Genomic DNA, 19887 nt, shown 5'->3' with positions numbered 1-19887 from the left:
AACCCATCCCGTAGACCTAATGAGATGATTGGCTGTGGGCGAGGAGGGGCAAAACAGGCAGCTCTGTTCAAAACTTAGTCCTGCTCCGAAGAAGCCAAATCAAGGGCTGCAATGAGTAACTCAAGGCTACCCTGCCTCCCTGCTCCCCCAGAGCAGGGCACACTATTCTCCAGCCCCTAAATCCCCAGTAACGAGGGTGGGGAGGAACCCAGAACCGGAGTAATAAGCTTTGAACGCGTCCCTCCCATGCTTGCATTTCACAGTGCTGAGCCTAGATATTGGTTCTAGTGGCAAGAGTTTTTTGGTTTGTGCGTTAGACCTGATCAGGAATTCAGCACTGCTAATGTCAAGCACGAGCGCCTGACACCGCACAGCAGAGCCTTGGGTGGGCATCTCCACCAAAACACCAACAGGCTCGGCTCTTCAGTGTTTGTCTGGAAGGGAAGAGGGAAGAAAACAAACCATGCGCCCTCCCCAGCCTTCCACGCTCCCCACAGCTCTCCGTAGCTTCCCAGTAAACACAAGGCTAAATTCATCCCCAGCGGAACTGTGCTCGGATCAATGGAGTAGTGCCAGGGACACATTTGGCCCACAATCTCCAATATCTCCTGATGGGAGTCAAACACAACCCAGGCTCAACATCCCCCTGCTGCTGTCAACTCTGGCTTCACTTGCAAATCACTCTACTTTTGCCCCATACTGGAGCTTCTGGGTTCCCTGAGTTCAGGCAGTTACTCTTCAGTTCGAGTGTGATTTACTCCCACGAGTTGAGTTGAGGCAGGCAGGCAGGCAGACAGACCCTGCTCCTCAATACGAAAGTTTCTGCATCAAGTTTGAAATACAGAATTTTCATAAAAACAGATTTAAATAAAATTCTTCCTAACATTAAGGCAGCCCCTAGGAAAGTTGGCTTACAAAGCCCACCAGAAAAGGGCTAGATAAAAGCTAGGCATGATTACCCACCTGACTAGCGAGCAGGGTCTGCCAAAAGCCTTGAGATGCAAGTAGGTTTTAAAATAGTCTACAGTGTGACTATCAGAGTCTCTCCCTCTTCCCGCACAGATGCAGCAAGCTAGGCTTTGAAGGGAACCAAGGCCACCGGCTAAATGTAACTTGGGATCTACTTAAATGGTAGAGAAATGTTACACATCCACAAATTTATGCCAAGACCAACCCACGAAAAGTGTGTGCAGCGTTTCTTAAACTGGGGGTCCTGATCCAAAAGCAGGGGGATTGGGGGGGCGGGGGTCGCAAGCCTATGAGGGGGTTGCAGTATTGCCACCTTTACTTCCATGCTGCTGCCAGCTGCGCTATCTTCAGAGCTGGGTGACCAGGTTTCACAGGGGAGACAATATTTCACAGTCTGTGACGCTATTTTCACAGCCACAAATTTGGTAGAGCCCTAAATGCAACCCATCCAAATAGCCATGTAAGCTGTTCTGGACACCAATCCATGGGTCAGTCTACTCTAAATCAGGTGTAAAGCCACCGTGCTTTAACAGACTCAGGGACCACGGTCTGGCCCCTCCTCTGATGATGAGACTGAATGGGTCAAACAGCTATGTTGTAAATGTGGTCAGTTTGGTAGGGCAGACATGCCTCATCAGACCAACCTGTGGTGAAGTGCCATGAGGATAGGGACCCCATATCATCTTCACCTTGGCCTCAGACTTCAAAGCTTATCAGGGAATAACTGTCTTTACATAGCACTACACAATCAATCAAGCCTCAGCACATGAGTTATTCACAATCCCATTTTTGCATGGGGGAAATCGAGGCACAGAGCAGTCATCTGCCCAGTACCACACTGCCAGCCAGCAGCGGAGCTGAGATTCGAACCCAGGGGTTTCCTGGATCACAGTTACATGATCAAGACACTAAGCAAAGCTGCTTCCAAGAGGCCATCCGTTTTCTAGAGAGCTCCCCTCTGGTCTCCAGGCAGGGAGCTCTGCCTCTGGCTGCCTACCTTGCCCTTGTGCATTTCTTGCAGCCATTGACGGAGTCGGATCAGGCAGCTTTCCTGCATCGGCGTCAGCTGCCCCAGGTACCGCTCAATGTAATCAGTGTCCAGTTTGTCAGCTGGAGAGGGAAGAGAACAGCGGCTGAGGGGAGAAGTCACCCTGGAGCATATGTGGGAATTGCAGTTATTTCCATACACTAAAGCACGCATGCAATTTGCGCTAGGAATTTTCAAACACTCTCAGTCTCATTCATTAACTGTTTGCCCTGCTTTTGTCTGGATAGGGGTGGGAAGCTTCCTAAGGAGCCCCTGGGCGATATTTTGATTACAAATAGGGCATGGGGACTGAGGAAGTAACTCTGGATGTCTAGGGCATCACAGCAGGGTCACCCACCCTGTACTCAATGGTGCCAATAGGCTCACTAATTCTTGCCTCCATCCCAAAGCTGCCGTAGGCTCTGGCTGGGGTTTTCAAAGGAGCTTCAGGGAGTTAAGCACCCAACTCATTGGATTTCAATGGGCTCTAGGCACCTACCTAACTTGGGCTCTTTTGAAAATCTTACCCCAATATATTCCTACAGCAAGAGGGGAGAGCAGCTAGGCCAGAAGCTGCTGAAATGCTATGCCATGGACGGCCAGCAGGGGGAAAGCGTGAATAACTGATGGGGCTCCTCTCTGTATACAAGAATGATCTTTGCCATGATTTGTCCTGTGTGAATAGAGCAGTGTAGGGTCCCTCCAGAGCAGAGAGAGATAAAGGACAAGGGGAATCACGTCTGCCAGTGTGTGGAGGTCAAGGCAGATGTGCAGCTGGAGGCACGCGCGTGGATGCTAGTACAGGGAACACTGTACCGAAAGGGTAGCGTCACAGGCTAGCAGCTGTGCTGGAGGCATGCGGAGACAGAAGGGAAAGGACAGCAGAGGGGACCCTTCTGGGATAGCTCCACATCAGGCAGGATATTTATGACCCTGGATACAATAGGCAACAGTGCCACAGAAAGGGGACCACATGCCTACAGGACACGCTGGGGAGCAGACACATAATGGAAGGGAAACAAGGCAGCTGGGAGTGTCATACAGTTCAAAAGCAGAGACATGGGAAGAAAAGGAAACCAATAATTCCCCCCCTGCCCCCCCCCCCCATAAGTGGAGTCCTCCGCTTCTATAGCGCTTTTTATCTCAAAGCACTTTCCCAATATTAATTGTCCCTTCCAGCTTCCTTATCCAGTGGGTAAGTATTCAACTCATTTTACAGATGGGTGGACTAAGGTACAGAGAAGCTACATGGCTAAGGCCAGGCAGGAATAGAAACCAGGCGTCCCAGATCTCAGTTTCTTACTCTAACTACACTAATAGAGCAGCTGTTCTTGAAGCTCCTGGAGACATACTCCCCTTCACAGGGACCAGGAATCCTGGGTTAAAGCTCCCAGCGTCATAGGTGTCACTGCAATGATACAATGACCTCACAACTTCCTTCTGCTCAGGCAGACGCTTTCATACAGGGCTGGAGCCTCTTCTTAGATCAGGCTGCAAAAGCTTCAAGAGTTAAGTGGCAGAAACATCCCAACGTGAAACCCAGAAGGTCTACACGGCTAACCTCTGCTGCTGCTCGGGGATTACATACCGTCAGGGCTAACTGTCTCTGCAGCAGGGCAAGAGCTGCCTGACTGCTCTTTGGTCATCCCGTGTGCGCAGGACTCTGCTGGCACAATACCAGGGTTGTCCCCCACAGCCAGGGTCCTTCTGTCCTTCTGTCTGCTCATTGGTGGAGGTGTCCATCGAGGGATGAAGGTGATACCCTGGGAGATCAGCTCCTTCAGGTAATGTTCGATCACTTCCTTGCCCTGGAAGTGAAGACTTGAATTAGAGAGAGAAACCACGTGGGAAAGGATTCCTAATGCTCAGAGAGATCAGCATCCCAGCCGTAAGTGGGAAGGGGGAGTTTCCCTAGCCCAGGGAAGAAGGAGCACAGTCCCGTGTTGAATGTCATCATGCAGCAGTGTTAGAGAAAGGCAGAAGGGAGCTGAAGGGACTGACGGCAGGAGCATGTGGTGAATGGTGTACTCGGAGTGTGAAAGACACTCTCTAGAGAGGGAAACGTGCTGAGTTAAGAACAGACTTTGGTTCAGGATTGTTTTAGGGGAGGGGAGGAAACAGGGTCAGCCAGCCCTACACATCTCCCCCATTTGCTGCACTGCTCCCCTGCAACCCTAAACCCAGGGAAAGGGCCATCAAATCAAATTAACATCTCCCCCAAGCCAGACCCATTGCACTGCCCAGATCACATCAGAGCGGAGTGGTTAGTGGCATGAAGCTAACAGTCCCCCAGGGCTTGTCCTTCCTGTGCATGTATCGGGAAGGCAGCTTCCTGGCTGGGGACACTGGTCAGAGAGACTCCAAGGAGCTTGGACTGCGCAGCGACTGCAGTCTTCACCCAGAATAATTCCCTTCCAACCCCTGCATGGAGATATCCTAAAGAACAGATTGTTTGGCTTGCTGGATGCTGGCTTCATCTCTGTGGCAGAGACACAGGGACCAAGAGCAGGGCCCAGCTGCTCCTTAGAGCTGTGTCGTCTCTCTAAACAGAAGACGAAACTCAGGCAACAGTGAGGCTAAGTGACCTATTCCAGGCAATGGCACGAGGGAGAATCAGTCGCAGAACCTAGGTCTCCTGCCCATTCCCACTCCCTTGCTCTAACCATTAGAGAATGTTGCATCTCATGGCCCTTCACGCTCATTGCCCTGGCAACCTTGGATCAGAGCAGCCCGTTTACATCCCCACTTTTAATGGGCTGTGGACACTTGAGCTGCACTTCTCGGAGCTGGGGAAAGCCATCACTCACCCGCTTGATGTTGGCAGTGTACTGCTTCATGGCAATTTTCTCCACAGTGCTCTCAAAGCCAAAGAACGACTTGATGTCAAGAGACGCAGACTGTTCAAAGCACGTCCACTCTTCATTCTCAGGGTGAACCTAAACTCAGACAGAGACAAGCACAGGGGTCACAGCGCAGAGCAGTGCAGACCAAGGCAGGCCAGGCAGTAATTTGGCTGTTCACTCCCCCAGGCTGCAGAAGAGGGGGCTTCCTGCAGGACGTAGCTCTGTCAGAGCTTAGTGATCTGATTCATCCTGGCCACTAGCAGGACAGCTTTCAGAGCAATACTCAGTCTGACAGCAGCGTAAGGACACATCTGGAGCACAACTGCTGTTCAGGTGGGATTCTCCCCACCCAAGGGAACCAAGGCTACACCCATCGCTGCAGTTTGGCTCCCCAAACGGTAATGGCAGAAAACTAATTCCTCCTTTCCAGAAAAAAACAGCCACATATTGGAAACCCAGCTGTTGAGCCACTCTGGAGGAAAAGTTGTGAGCTGGAGGTAACACACTAGGGTCCAAGAGATCCCAGTAATCTGAAATCTGGCACTGCGCATGCAACACATACTGCATCTTTGCTGGGTTGACCCTGCGGCATCTCAACCGTCAGCAACTGAGAGCACGCCATGGTGACAGCGATGGAAAAAACTTAATCCAGCATCATCATTTGCATGAACACCACAAACATGCTCCAGTGGTCCCGGCCTTGGGGGCCCAATGAAATTAGAGGGCTTGGGGGGTTTTAAGTTATTTGCTTTGCTAGAAGCACCAGCCATTGAGAGATTCTTTGATTTCAAGAAGCCGCACTAATGTACAAGTGTCAACAGGGCAGGTACATAACATGATCTGGACTTTTGTTTAGAGAACATAGCAAGGTATCGGATTGCTTCCAGAAATAGAAGATGCTATTTTTAATGGCAATTGACTCCCATGGGCCGGATGCACTGATCTGGCATACAGCCTCAACAAGTGGAACACACTCAAAGATATCTTCTCAGGCCACAGATAAGCCTCACAAGAGCTTTATCTAAATGATCAACACAGGAGCAACCTGGAAGTCCTGTGGGCAGAGAGAGTGCACGACAGGGAAGCCAGGAACTGAATTCAGCTGCCACAACTGCCTCCCATACCCCCCAGTTCAACTTCCCATCACAATAAGTACCTGGGGCTCCTCCCTAAACTGCTAGAATCATGCTGGGGCTCTAGCTCTGACATAAAATGTTCCCCTACTTCTCTTTGCTCAGAATTAAAATGAACGGGAATGTCTGGCCAGCAAGACCCCACCCAGCTCTCTGATCTCACTCGAGGACCTAATGCTCCAACCAAGGCATGGTAACTCCTTCCCCCTAGACAAGCTAGCTGCTGAGCATGCCACCTCTGTGAGTCCCTTCAGATGCTCGTCAAAACAGAGCCCACAATCCAGGTCAACGGGCTTCCAAGTCACATTGGATTATGGCCCAGCATCCAAGCTCTTTAGAGCGCCCTCCCTTGGCTGTTTGCCCAGGGTGGAAGGCTGCTGCAACGGTCTTGCTCACCACATGGCCAAGAGAAAGAGGAAAACTGCTCGGGAAGAAAGGCACTTACCGAGTAGCTACACGTCTCAAGGACGACAACGCGATTGGCAAAGGTCTCGTTGTGAGCCTCAATGAGCAGAGTTCGCTCCTTCCAGTTCACGGTGTTTTTCTGTATGAAGAAGACGTACTCTACCCCCGCAATCTGAGAAGGAAGGAGAACAAAATCATACTGGATGTTAGGAGACGCGGGAGCAAAGTCACCATGGCTCCAGCCTCTACTGAACAGAACAGCAGACAAGGAAGCCAAGAGAGGCTGTGCACATTAGCTTTCACCTTCTTCAGCAGCCGTGGAGCGTCCACGTTCAGTTTGCAGCTCCGTTCAATGATATGAATGGCTCCGTCATCACTCTTGGATTCCTGAAGGATCTCACTGCCCAGGAAGACAGGGATCTCTGGGCATGTGGGAAAGCGCTTTTCGTAAGCCTAGGAGACACAAAGAAGAATAAGGCTACGTGACGTCTACACTAGAAGTGCTTCAGCTGTGCTGCCATAGCACTGCAGTGTAGACGCTTGCTAGTGTGACAGAAGGGATTCTTCCTTCGCTTTCGTAAATCCACCTCTCCAAGAGGTGCTAGCTAGGTCAACAGTGTTTACGCTGGGGCTTAGATCAGCTTAAGTACATTTCTCAGGGGAGTGGATACCTAACTTGTAGTATAGACCAGACCTAAGCCTCAGCCACCAGGCCATTCACAAAGACCTCTCATGGCAGGCCACAGAGCTACGAAATCCCCTTCATCTCAGAAAAGAGGAGCTAATGCTGAGGGGTAATGTTCTAGCACGGTGCATAACTACACACCAATCTTTAATACAGCAGAGCTTAACTAATCCCTAGAGAGGTGGAATCTCAGTCATTGGAAGTTTTCGAGAACAGGTTAGACAAACGCCTGTCAGGGACGGTCTAGATCAGTGTTTCTCAACCTGGGGGTTACAGCCTTCGGGGAGGGAGGGTCACAGGACTGGGGGAGGCAGTCACAAGCACAGAGCTGGTATTAATGGGGGGCAAGGAGAGCAACTGTTCAGGGTTCCACACCACAGGGGGCCCCCAAAGCTAATGCTTCAGCCCAGCTGCCTGGGGGGGCTTGGGCGTCAGTCAAGGCTCACAAGAGAAAAACAGGCTCAAGTATCACACTGACATGTAAGTACGTTTCTATTCCAATCAGTGTATTTTATATTCGTATGGTAAAAATGGGAACGTAAGCAATTTCAGTAACAGTGTGCTGTGACACTTTTGTCTTTTTAGGTCTGATTTTGTAAGCAAGTAGTTTTTAAGTGGGGTGAAACTTGGGGTAGGCAAGACAAAACAGATTCTTGAAAGGGGTCCAGTAGTCTGGAAAGGTTGAGAGCCACTGATCAAGATAATATTTGGTCCTGCCTCCATGCAGGGGACTGGACTAGGTGACCCTACATTTCTAGGATTCTAATCCCCTGATTACCAAGCTGCGTGTGAGTTTCAGTATCTCTCCCCTCCCTGACGCACAAACAAAACTTGCCCTTTGCATCAGGATTTCTCATTTCAAGGGTGGAAGGGAAGGGGGGAAGTAATGGAAAACCTGGACATGACAAGCCAGAACCTCAGCTTGTTTAAGTCAACCTAGCTCCGCTGACTTCAGAACCGCTATGCCAGTTTCCACTAGCTGAGGATCTGCCACAATGATTCTATGAAATTAAATTGCCTCAATAAGGAAGGGGTTTTTTAAGCCATCGGTGAATGCTACACGTTGCCAGGCACAACTTTCCCTAGCAAGGCACATTGTTTCCTGGACTTTTACTTCCCTTGGACAGTGAAGCTAGATTAGGCAGTTGCAATTCCTCCCCACCACGCAGCTCGGAACTAGCCCAGTGCTGCAGTTTGCATTTCCAACACTGCAGGGGGGAGTTTAACATTTTTGAAGTTGTTTCATTGGGTGGGTTGGTTGGTTGTTTTTGTTGGTTTGTTTTAAAATAAACCTTACGGAAACTTTTCTGTTCCTATTCAGTTCTATGAAGCACTTTGAGATCCTCTGCTGAAGGCATTAAGTGAAGAGAATGGAATAATAAACAGGGTAAAACCCATTCCCCCACTACAAATTTTGCTTCTTTACAAACATCTGACCATGTCAAGTTTTACCACATCCATGCTTCACATGCCACCACCTCTAGGCCTTGCCTCCTATGCATCGGACACCCCCACCCCAAGCTTATTGGCAAGCCCCGCATTCTGTCCATGTCTGAGTACTTCCTAATAACCCACAGCCATGCTACTGACTGAACCAAGCTGACATGCATTCAAGTTGCCTGTAGTTGCTCCCCTTCCCCTAACTTCTCTCTACTCATCTCTGTCCTACAAATTCCTTGGAGAGTGGATCATCTTTCTTGAGGTTTTTGGAAAGTGACTAGTACATCATGGATGCTACTATAAATCAATAATTAAACAGGAGCACATACTGTACCAGGCGCTTAGACTCCACTGCAGAGGTCTCTAGGGCAGACACAGAGAGGAAGGTGGAAAGGGTTCTTCCTGCAGCAGTCTCATGGATCCCTCTTAGGACTTCTTTGCTATTGTTTCACATGGGTGCTGGACTCAGCTAGACATGGGCAACTGGGTTAAGTTGCCAGGAGCTCCCCATCAATATAGGGCAAATGTAATGGACTTGGAAGAGTCTTCCGTGTCACACACAAGAGCATTTCCTTTCAGCCAGTCAGCCACAGAAAGGAGGTAACTCTACCATACATGATATCGGCTCAGCCATCATTACCTGCACAACGAAGCCTGCAATCTTGGGGCAATCCCATTGTACGCCCAACTACCAAATCCCTATCTACAACCCCAATGTCTGAAAGGTTGACTTCCCACCATACAGGCGTGTGCGTTCTGGTGCTGAGAATAGCACCCATCCTTAAAATAGCAGAGGCTTCTGAGAACACATTCCAGCTCTCCTGCTCTTAGATCTCTCAATGGAATGGCATCTATTTCAGGCGGGCAGAAAGCTCAAATATCCAGAGTAGGAAGAGCGACTCCCCTGCGTGGAATTCTGGCCCTCAAAGCTCCTATGTCCTTAACTCACCCTCAACAGTTATTAGCAGATTCACCGAATCATGTCCCCTTTACTGTATTAGTCTCTGCAGATCTCCCCAGGTCTGTAAGGCTTCCAATTAAGACCATTCTCTTTCGAGGAGAGGAAGTTTTCAAGCAAATTAAAAGATTCCCAGAGCGACTGTCTAATCACCAATGGGATAATCCCTGGCCAAAGGCATTCTCTTGCTGGAGCAGCTTGATTTGCTACAGGTTGTCAAGGCTCACTGGAATATTCATGAATGCCAGACAATGCCAAAGGATGCCCCCACGTATCGGGTTCCTTTGTTCTAGGGTCACAGAGTTAGGAATGCATGCCCAGTTACCTGCTCCACGCAGCCTGCAGTTGTCAGCACACCAATCTCCCTTACAGGAGAGGAGGATGGGGTTAATATTCCCTGCTTCCTGACCTTCATTCATGACCTTCACTATCCCAAGATCATTGGTTTCACCCTCTTGTCCCTTGGAGGGGAAAAAACCTCAAACAAAAAAACCCAAAAGAGACAAAAAACCAATTACCTTTCAGACCACTAGGATACTACAGTATTACTTGGCAGCTGCCCTCATTTCTGACTTGCATAATTCATTACACATGCTGTTAACACTCCTGCAAAACCCCCAAAAACCTACCATCACCTAACACCTCCCCCAATCAGAGCACGGCCACAGGGGGTCAGAAACCAGCGCAGTAGCTAGAAAGCAGCCCAGAGTGCTGACAAGGACACCTCGTGCTGTCTGAGGCTGGCACTGGCATGGTTCAAAGCGTGGCTGCAAGTGACAAATGTTGTCTGAGTATCACTGGGCTCTTCTTCCACAACCCTCCCCAGCGGTGTCGCAGCCCCCCACACCCCCTCCCATGTGGCTCTGTTTGCTCAAATTACGCATTCCTCTACCACACTTCAGCAGCTAGCTGGACACAGAGAAGTCAATAATCCAGCCTTGCCTTAGATGAGCCTGTAGGCCTGGCTGCCTGATGCCTTAAGGCAGATGAACACGGTCTGACCTGCTCTAGATATCAGCTGCAGTGCAGGTTTCGTTGTGCTGCACAGTCACATGGTAAGTTTAAAGGCCTGCAAACTCCTACAGAATTTGGGGAGCCCTGGGTTTTGCTGAAGGCTTTTGGCTTAACAAAGATGGACTAAGGAAGAATAGCGACACCTGTCCCAGCTGGAGATATCTTTAATGCTACTTTATCAGGCAGGCTATTTAGAGAGCTATACATTAGGGAACAAGATGAAATTCAATAAAAACAAGTGCAAAGTACTACACTTAGGAAGGAAAAAAACAAATGGGGAACAACTGGGTAGGTGGCAGAACTGCTGAAAAGAACCAGAGGATTATAGTGGATCACAAATTGAATATGAGTCAATGTGATGCATTTGGGGGGGGGGGGCACGGGCGAGAAGGCTAATATCATTCCAGCGGGTATTAGCAGGATTGTCATATATACAACATGGGAAGTAATGGTCCTGCTCCACTCGGCAATGGGGAGGCCCGAGCTGGAGTACTGTGGCCAGTTCTGGGTGCTGCACTTTCAGAAGGATAGGGAGAAGTTGGAGTCGAGATGACAACAACAAAAACGATAAAAGGTTTTGAAAACCTGACTTATGAGAAAAAGTTAAAAACCCTGGGCATGTTTAGTCTTGAGAAAAGACGACAGAGGGGGGACCTGATAAGAGTCTTCAAATATGCTAAGGTGTGTTATACAGAGGACTGTGATCAATTCTTCTCCATATCCACCAAAGGCAGGACAAATAGTAATTGGTTTCATCTGCAACAAGGGAGATTTAGGTTAGATATTAGGAAACACTTTCTAACTACACTGGTAGTTCTGAATTAGGCTTCCAAGGGAGGCAGTGGAATCCCCATCATGGGTGTTTGTCCAACCTGTTCCTAAACCTCCAATCAGGGACACTCTAGGTGTTCTTGGTCCTGCCACCTCTTGGAGGACAAAACATTGCCCAGTGCCAGTTGCTTTCTATGAAAGACCCCCTTGCACATGTGCCTTCTCTCAGGAACCAGGATGACAAACACCTTCACAGCACATCTATTGGAATGAAGTGTTTGTTTACTTAAAGGATACTATCAATTTAAGTCTCTAAAGATCAAAGTGGCACCAGCTACGTTACCAATACAGATCGTTGTAACTGATCATTGTTTAAGATACTCCGTTTACTTTTCAATGCTGATGCTGTTTATTTTTGGTACTTCACATAACAGGGATCTCCTTCAGGGCCTAGATGCTACACATATTGCTGCTCTATAAATTCCATTCATTCTTTCAGAAGTTAGACTAGTCTAACTTCATTCAGTTTAGGTCCAGTTTCTAGGCAGTTTTGCTTCCAAGTTCTCATACGTTAGTACATTATGCAATGCTGCAGGGGAGCAATTCTCTGCCTAACAGTTTCTTCGGGAATTTCAAAGCCAACGTGAACATTTTCCTTGGGTCAGAATTTTAGTAAAAACTAATTTTCAAAGCCTAAAGATCAAGTCAAATTTGGTCTAAATAACGCCTCTTTAACAAGAAAAAGTTGATTTAATCGCTATAAAATCCAGTACGGAAAACATCTTAAAGCAGAGAAGAGACATTACTTCCTTAATTCGAGCACAGATCTAGGAACAGGAATCAACTCTGCAACCTGGGGTAAAAACCGCTACTGCTTCACCTCTGTCCTCCCCACGACGGAATAGGTTATTCTCGTAAAGACAAGAGCAGAAATAACAGCCACTAATGAGTCACTGACTCCTGTTAGAAGTAGGCACACAGCCCCTGTGGAGTAACTAAGATAACAGCTCAAACACATATCCTAAATAAGCTTTATCTCCTGGTTTGAGGAAGGATTCCTCTTCTACATGTCAATGCTAAGCTCTTTGCTAATCTTCTCTACACGCCCACAGCAACTCTAAAAATACAGTAGGTCATCAGCACTGCCGTCAGGTCACGTGGAGGAGACATGGAGAGATGCACCATGGGAGACATGGTGAGTTGCACCACAGTGATCTGGCTGCACCCATAAAGCACTATTAACCACTCTACCTTTTATCCCTGGAGAGAGATACAGGGCTGGGCTGCTAACCAGATGCCAGGTGTGAGGCTGAGCTGTCACTCTCCGCAGCTAGACTCACCAGCACATTTCTCCTCCAATAGGCAGCAATCACAATCCAAAAAGGGAAAGGAGAAGGAGTTTTGACATGAACTAGCAGTTCCTACTTCCTCCCTCCGACCCCCCAATCACTCCACAGAGTTTAAGATGCATAACAGAAAACAGCCCAGCCAAATTCAATCTGCACAGGACTTAATGTTACCAGCCAAAGTATTAGAACAAGCTAACCTGCCTGCGTTTGCCCTTCCAGCTCCTTGCTGCAGCAATTCTTCCCTGAGTTTTTTCAAGGAACAAGCCCCTTTGATTCTTTGTTAGTCCAGTGCCTGCAAAATTTCTTTGGGATCTGTCGGCAGTCCAAAGCGATTCAAGTGCTGAATAGAATCAAATGCACATAGCAGTGAGCGATTCAGTGATCCTGCCCCCCCCCTCCTTCCAGGGTGACCCACTTGGGACAAACACCCACTGAGCAAAGCGACTCTAACCAAAGCTTTGCTCACCTCCAGCTTTCATTTCCTGCAAATCCTCCAGCCTCAAACTGCCAATGCTCCACATCAGAATCCAGGCCACAGACTGTGAAACTGATTCTTTCAGCTGCAGTCACTTTCCAGTGCTGACTTACAACCGGGTCAGGAGAAAATCCCCGAGCAACCAATTGGAACAGCTGCAGCAGCTGCCTGGGCAACTTGGAGTCCACTGAATAAAGTCGATTAGCCAAGAGGGTAATCTCACCATAACAGATCTCAAAATGATCTTTCCTTATGCTTCACGCAGATCCCTTACCCCTGAAAGATCTGTCTACATTTCTAGACTAACCAATGGTTGCCAACTCAGGCCTAATCTGTTCTATGGCCTGGTCTACCTCCGGGGTTTTCGTACCACATTTCCCACTGTTATACCACCAGCACAGCTCCACTGATGGTAGCACGTGTGACAGAACCAATGGAGACAACGCATCAGTGGCCACCATTGGTCTAAGCCAAGTAGACCTGATTTGAGCAGGGTTAGACAATTCAGTGCAGTTTAGCACACTTGTGGCTCTGCAGTCCTGTCTAGCCTGATCATCAGCGGAGCTGCAACTAGTGGCAGCAACAGTGGGGAAATACGAGCAAAATCCTAACGGGCACACCGAGCGCAAGCACTACCACGTTTTTGGAACCAAGTTCAGACACCCTCGGACCGGATACAATAAATACGGTTGAGTTATGTCCACACAACCCAGTGAAATGTCAGCCCTGGTTGTGAGTCCACACTGCCTGCGTACATATCGGTGTGCTACCGCATGATCTGTGCTGCTATCCCAGACCACCTCAGCATGTAACAACGTACATAAAACACCACAGCAGCAGGTGGAGCAATGTGCCCTGCAATGTCCTATGGCACGTGTCCAGAGGAAGGGAGTGGCCAGCCTGGTTCCAAAAGCACAGTTAAGGGGTCCACCAAACAGTGTTAGGAACTGGTTACAGTCCCGGACCTACACACAGGGTTAGTTCCCACTGCTACGAACAGAGGGTTTGCCATGTTTACAGCCAGCCATACCACCACTGGTTACAAACTCAGTTCAAGTCACAGTGCAGAGAGAATCTGGGTGGGAGCCCCAAGACAGACATTTCTCTCGGGTAAAAGGGAATTACACCATCTAAAAACCTCAATCTCTCTGCAAGAGAGGGGGCATTCCCCATCCCTTCCACAACCCCAAGCTAGACTGTTCCCACGCCTCCTCCCGAGCCTCCATCTCCTCCCCACAACCCTTTTCCTGTGCCCCAATACAAATTCCCCACATCTGGAGCCTCCCTCTCACCTGCCCCCTCTCTACAGGATAAGGGAGTAGACAATGCATTCCTGCCTTCCTTCTGGTATGCCCCAGAAAATGGGAGCACAGGCCCAGAGCATCTGATCCTTAGCCGACTCCTCCTACTTCTCCTCTGTGGGTTTCAATAACCCTTCAGACAAGTGACCTTGAAGCAGATTACACAACAGATGTGCCTCAGGAGCTTGGGCTTGGATATTTCTGTCCATTACAGCAAGAATGCCCGAGCCCCAAATAAAAAAAAACCCCACCACCAGTGTAACCTGCTGTACATGTACAGACATTTCGGCTCAGAACCTGCCGAGTCCTGAATGGATCCTGGATGCTCCGGGAAGGCAGCTCTCAGAATTAGGTTATCTAGCCTCGTACCATGATAGCCTCGAGGGGAACATTATCCTCTCCGCTCACGAAAGGAAATTGAAGGGGGATTATACAGTAAGTCAGCACAGCATTGCATAACCATTCCCAGGACAGCAGCTCTGGCTTTCTCCCCGTGCCAGTCACTTCTGTAAGGCTAGAGATAGGCTTTACAAACTGCCCATCAGCACAGACTATTGCTGAAGTGAGGACTGGTCTGGATATTGCATGTTAGGACAGTGGCTCTCAACCTTTCCAGACTACTGTACCCCTTTCAGGAGTGGGATTTGTCTTACCTACCCACAAGTTTCACCTCACTTAAAAACTACTTGTTTACAAAAATCAGACATAAAAACACAAAAGTGTCACAGCACACTGTTACTGAAAAATTGCTTACTTTGTCATTTTTACCACACATTTATAAAATAAATCAATTGGAATATAAATATTGTACTTACATTTCAGCATCTAGTATATACAGCATTATAAATACATTAATTGTCTGTATGAAATTTTTGTTTGTACTGACGTCACTAGTGCTTTTCCTGCAGCCTGTTGTAAAACTAGGCAAATATCTAGATAAGTTGATGTACCCCCTGGAAGACCTCTGCGTACTCCCAGGGGTACACATACCATTGGTTGAGAACCACTGTGTTAGGAGATAGCTCCTCTGGCAGGCTGGGCATCAACCTTCACACTTGTTCTCCGTCTGCATTGCCTCCAGAGCCATGCTGAAGGAGTCACCCACCCACCCACACTGTCATTTTTGAACAAGAGCTGGCATGGGCTTCAAGGAATGCTCCAGAGGGCATCTGTGGCCACATGGGTCCAATCGTGGGGCTGTCTGGAGACAGTGAGTGTCCTGAAAGAGCTGCGGTCTTCGAACCAGGCCCAAGTGCACAGACAGAGATGGGGAGAAATGGAGGACGACTGGGTTCTGTGTGCAGTATTTTAAGGGTCTAGCAAGCACATAAAGGTGAGTCCACATTGGAAAATGACCTTGCATTACAACCTGACCTGGAGGAGCCCCTGTGGCTAACGTGATGTTAAGCACTCAGTGCAGACAGAGACCGCCGTTTTTAGGGTCGTGCGACCGGGTTATGAACAGTAAGGTTCGCCCTAGGGCCAGCTAAGAGCCAAGATACAACCTGTCCCTTTCTACGCTGAGTCACCTTTATCATTGTGCACGATACCAAGACTCCCTAAGGTTGTGTCCTTGCACAGGACAGAGGAGCCTTATAGACAGGGCGACTGTGTCAGGGTGGGAGGGGAGTGAAGGTATCGTGTCAAGTTTGGGGCTGAAAAGCTCCAAAGCAGCACTCCACCCAGAGGAGAGGAGGGATATTGAATTGCACTTCAGTCACCACTTCTAGCTGGTGCGGGGGAAATGGGGGGATTTTTCACTGACTCTAGAGAGAGCTGTGACCCTCCCTCATGGAGCAGATGGCCTAGGGAGGTCGCAGACTTTTCTTCACTGGAGGTTTTCAAAAGGAGGATGGACGGACATCTGTCTTGGATGGTTTAGCCCCAACAAATCCTCCATCTTGGCAGGGGGTGAGCTTAGATGACCCTTGCGGTCCCTTCTTATCCTGTGGTTCTATGATTCAGATGTTGTGTCACCACAGGACACAGCTCGAGAGAGTGGACTTTAGCCAGCTCTCTCTTCTAGGTCTGCTTAAGCCAGGCCAACACTCAGGGAGACCCTGTGAGGTAACACATGGCGGCTCAGGCTCTATTGATCAGCCGAAGAGAACAACAAAGGCTGAGTATGTGTCCAGCAGCTGGAATAAAGAATCGCCATTATATTCATCGTAACAGAATTCTGTCTCTTGTCTACCCCAAGGGTCACACAGAGAAAACGTGGGTGACGCTGGGGGGTGGGAGAAGGTGCAGAGTAGTCAGAACTCCGCCAGAGGAAAAACCCCTCCAAGATAGGGGAGAGTCTTCTGTGCCTGAGCAAATACTTCTGCTCCAGCACAGACTCCAGGCTTCTGGCTATCAACACTGATCTAGTGTTGGCTCCTTCTGGATGGGAGCCAATGATCTGCCTCACTCCTTCAGACTTGGTGAAAGGAACAATTCAGTTAGCTCCAGCTGGTTATTACAATGCATCCACAACTGTGCAACAGACCAGGCTTTCCAGGACCATGACGTGCCCTGTAGCTGGAAGCCGCTAATCCTGGAAATCACCAACCTGTCCCATCTCCCAGGAAATAACATTCCTGTCAGGCTATTCTGCTGCAGGAATCGCCTTCATTTGCTAAAGGCCTAATTACAAACCTACTGCAGGAGCAGGTTGTGGCCCAAGGACCCCTTCATGCCAGGGCCGGATGTAGGGACAGGTCATCCAGGTGACTGCCTGGAGTGCCGGGCTTGGGCAGCTGTTTTTGTTGTTAGCAACAAAAGGGAAAATGGAATGTGTGAAGTAAAATGTTTCAGGTGTTCCGTATGCAGATTCATTTTTCACTAACCTCCCAGAATGTTCTGGACCTTTGTAGAATAAATACAGATTTACAGATCCTAGCGTGCAAATGTATCGTCCGATATGACAGTGCTAAATCGTGCATGCAAATCATGCATCAAAGTTGTGAAATGGGCTACAACTGCAATAAAAACAAGGTATTCAAAAGTTTAACAAATGGAGGAGATGGGGGCGCCAAAGACGCTCTTCGCCTCGGACGCCATTTGGTCTAGGGCTGGCCCCGCTTGATGCCAATGAACAGATATCACAGGGGATGCAACTAAGGTTGTACAGGGATTCCCTGGGTCAGATATTTGCATAATAGTTCACCAAAAGGCAGCACGAGAGGTCTCTACCGAGAGCCAGTCGCCCACTGCTCGTCACAACCACTGGAAAATGTACATATGGATAATATTTAAGGAGTTATGGACCGATACTGAAAGTTATAGTCTTAAGGTCTTGGAGTTAAGGCAGGCCACCAGAAGGTGACACACCTTGGAAATGTTCCTGTCACGCAGGAGGTAACTGATACACAATGGCCAGACAAGGAGATGGGTATTGTATGCCTAATTGCACACTGAGCTAGGTGCATAAGATGAGACTGCAGTATCTACAGGGTGAAAAAATGCAGGGGGTGTCCTGTGTCTGAATAAAGACAAAAGGACTGGTCTGGTATATCCTGGAGCGCACAGAGACACAGAATCCTTCACCTGGGAGAAAAACTGACAACATGCAGGTCTCCATGCTATCTCGTTCTATTCGTACCGCATCAGCACAACATGGTAACATGGCCTCAAGGCGTCATGTCATGCTGAAGCATCACGTCATAAAACATCAGGACTTTTATGGGCTCTGAAAAGTATTTTGAGACCCGTTAACTCTTGCCAGTCATGTTAAGGATAATCGAGGAACTAAAGGGACAGGCTAGAGAGTGGAAGAGAAGAGACATCTTCCTCTAAAATATCTGGCATGGACCATTGTTGGATACCAGTATCCAAGTAGAAAGACCTTTGGTCTGCACTCAGAAGGCAATTTCTATATTTTTAACTATTCCATTGAAGCCTTGGTTTTCCACAGTAACACACATTTCTTAAGCACTGCACTGATCTATACTAGGTAATTTCATGAGCCACGTATGTGTTGCTCAGCTCCCGTCAATGTACAGGGACAGTCATTTTGAAACCCTTTTTTATGCATCTTGCTCATCTCACATATACTCCAAGCTAGCATCGGCCAGAAATACCATTTCAGATGCACTCTGGAAACTGCATCACTATCTTCGTCACAGCAGCTCCTAAGGAGCCTTGGGCAGCTGGCACATAGGCCGCTCGCTGCCAAGTTCTGTTGTGTGTCATTTGCAGAACAGCCAAGGACAGAGTGGGTGACATGCACCTTCAGGCAAGCCCCTTTCTGGCACTTCAGAGCACCATCCGATCGCATCGGCTGCTTTGCTCAGACCTCTACCATCAGCTGCAGCATTCTAACTGCGTTAGAGGGATTCCAGCTGCTCAGACAGACATTGCTCTCCTTGCTGCAGGGGAAATACTCTCCTGCAAACAGGAGCCAAGCTGGAAAACGAAGGCTGCAGAAGCAGATCTGTGTGTACCATGTACCTTATAGTTACAATTCCGATTCTGCTGGTCTGGGATATAAATCTAGAATTACACATTTAACCAGTTACAGACGCCTCAACCTATATACTGTAAACTTTATGAAAACATTGGACTACAGTGCACCTAAGTACCCTTCCTGGCTGCATGTCTTGTCATGGAGCAAACATCTGCCATTGTGTTATCCAGATGGGCCTATGGATGGATGCACTGAACTTGTCATTCTATTATTGCAAACAAACCCATAAAGCTAACACGTTACTTTCAGTCATCACCAATCTTGCATGTCACAGCTCTTTATCCCACCCTTTATCTTTACCTAGTTAGATTGTAAGCTCTTAAGACTGTCTAACTGCATCTGTACAACACCTGGCACCACAGCGCCTTTAGGCTCCATCATAATACAAACGAGTTATTCCATCAGACAGAGGACTGTACATACTACTCAAAAACCACAGCTGAGATCGAGGAAGGCATAATACAGACGAGTTTAAAGAAACACACTCAATCTGTTTACACCCCAAAATATACCTCCCTTAAACGTGACCTGAAGCACATATAAAGCTATTTAAAATCCAAGCTCCACAACAGAAGACACATCGGCACTGAGGAGTTACAAATAAAAGCCAGAGACATCCCATTACTATTATTTTTTACTCCGGTGGAGTCCTTTAGGCACTGCTGGGATTGGGGCCTGTGGACGAGCCCCTGTGAAGGGGGGGCAGTGTCCGGGGTTCTCCCTCTGGGTCCTTCTCTGAGGGGGACCACCCCTCGCGGCTATCCCCTGCTGGGAAGCAGTCTTTCACCCCGGCCCTTAGGCAGGACGGGCGAGTAAGCAGGTCCGCTCCCTGGAGCGGTAAGGAGGGGGTCTCTCTCTCTCTCTCTCTCTCGGGGTGGCTAGGAAAGGGGGGAGAGGGGGACACAGGCCCACCCGTCTCCACTGCATCCCAGCCCAGGGCCCTATCAGTGGCAAGGCATTGGCCACTGAGTCAGCGGGGCTCCCGCCGCAACACGCTGACAGGGTTGCTCCAGACTCAGCCACTGTCTATGGCAGTCCCTGGGCTGCTTCCTCCCCGTATCCCCAGGTAC

At 48.7% G+C, this 19887-nt stretch overlaps 1 protein-coding gene across 1 annotated transcript in view; it reads right to left on the bottom strand.

Annotated features, from left to right (window-relative positions):
• Nucleotides 1-19887, bottom strand: part of SEC14L5 (SEC14 like lipid binding 5) — a 57325-nt gene that overhangs the window by 18421 nt on the left and 19017 nt on the right. The window contains exons 3-7 of the mRNA XM_067551261.1: nucleotides 6681-6830; nucleotides 6418-6549; nucleotides 4804-4932; nucleotides 3585-3804; nucleotides 1967-2079 (exon numbers count right to left, since the gene is read on the bottom strand). Coding sequence (XP_067407362.1) covers nucleotides 1967-2079; nucleotides 3585-3804; nucleotides 4804-4932; nucleotides 6418-6549; nucleotides 6681-6830 — 744 coding nt within the window. The remainder of the gene's footprint in view (nucleotides 1-1966; nucleotides 2080-3584; nucleotides 3805-4803; nucleotides 4933-6417; nucleotides 6550-6680; nucleotides 6831-19887) is intronic.

This window comes from Emydura macquarii, unplaced genomic scaffold (assembly GCF_026122565.2).
Source record: "Emydura macquarii macquarii isolate MOO-44397 ecotype Brisbane River unplaced genomic scaffold, CSIRO-AGI_Emac_v2 contig_1348, whole genome shotgun sequence".
NCBI classification, from domain to species: Eukaryota; Metazoa; Chordata; order Testudines; family Chelidae; genus Emydura; species Emydura macquarii.
The sequence above is the reverse complement of the archived record's forward strand: the minus strand, read 5'-3'. Positions and strand labels throughout refer to the sequence as shown.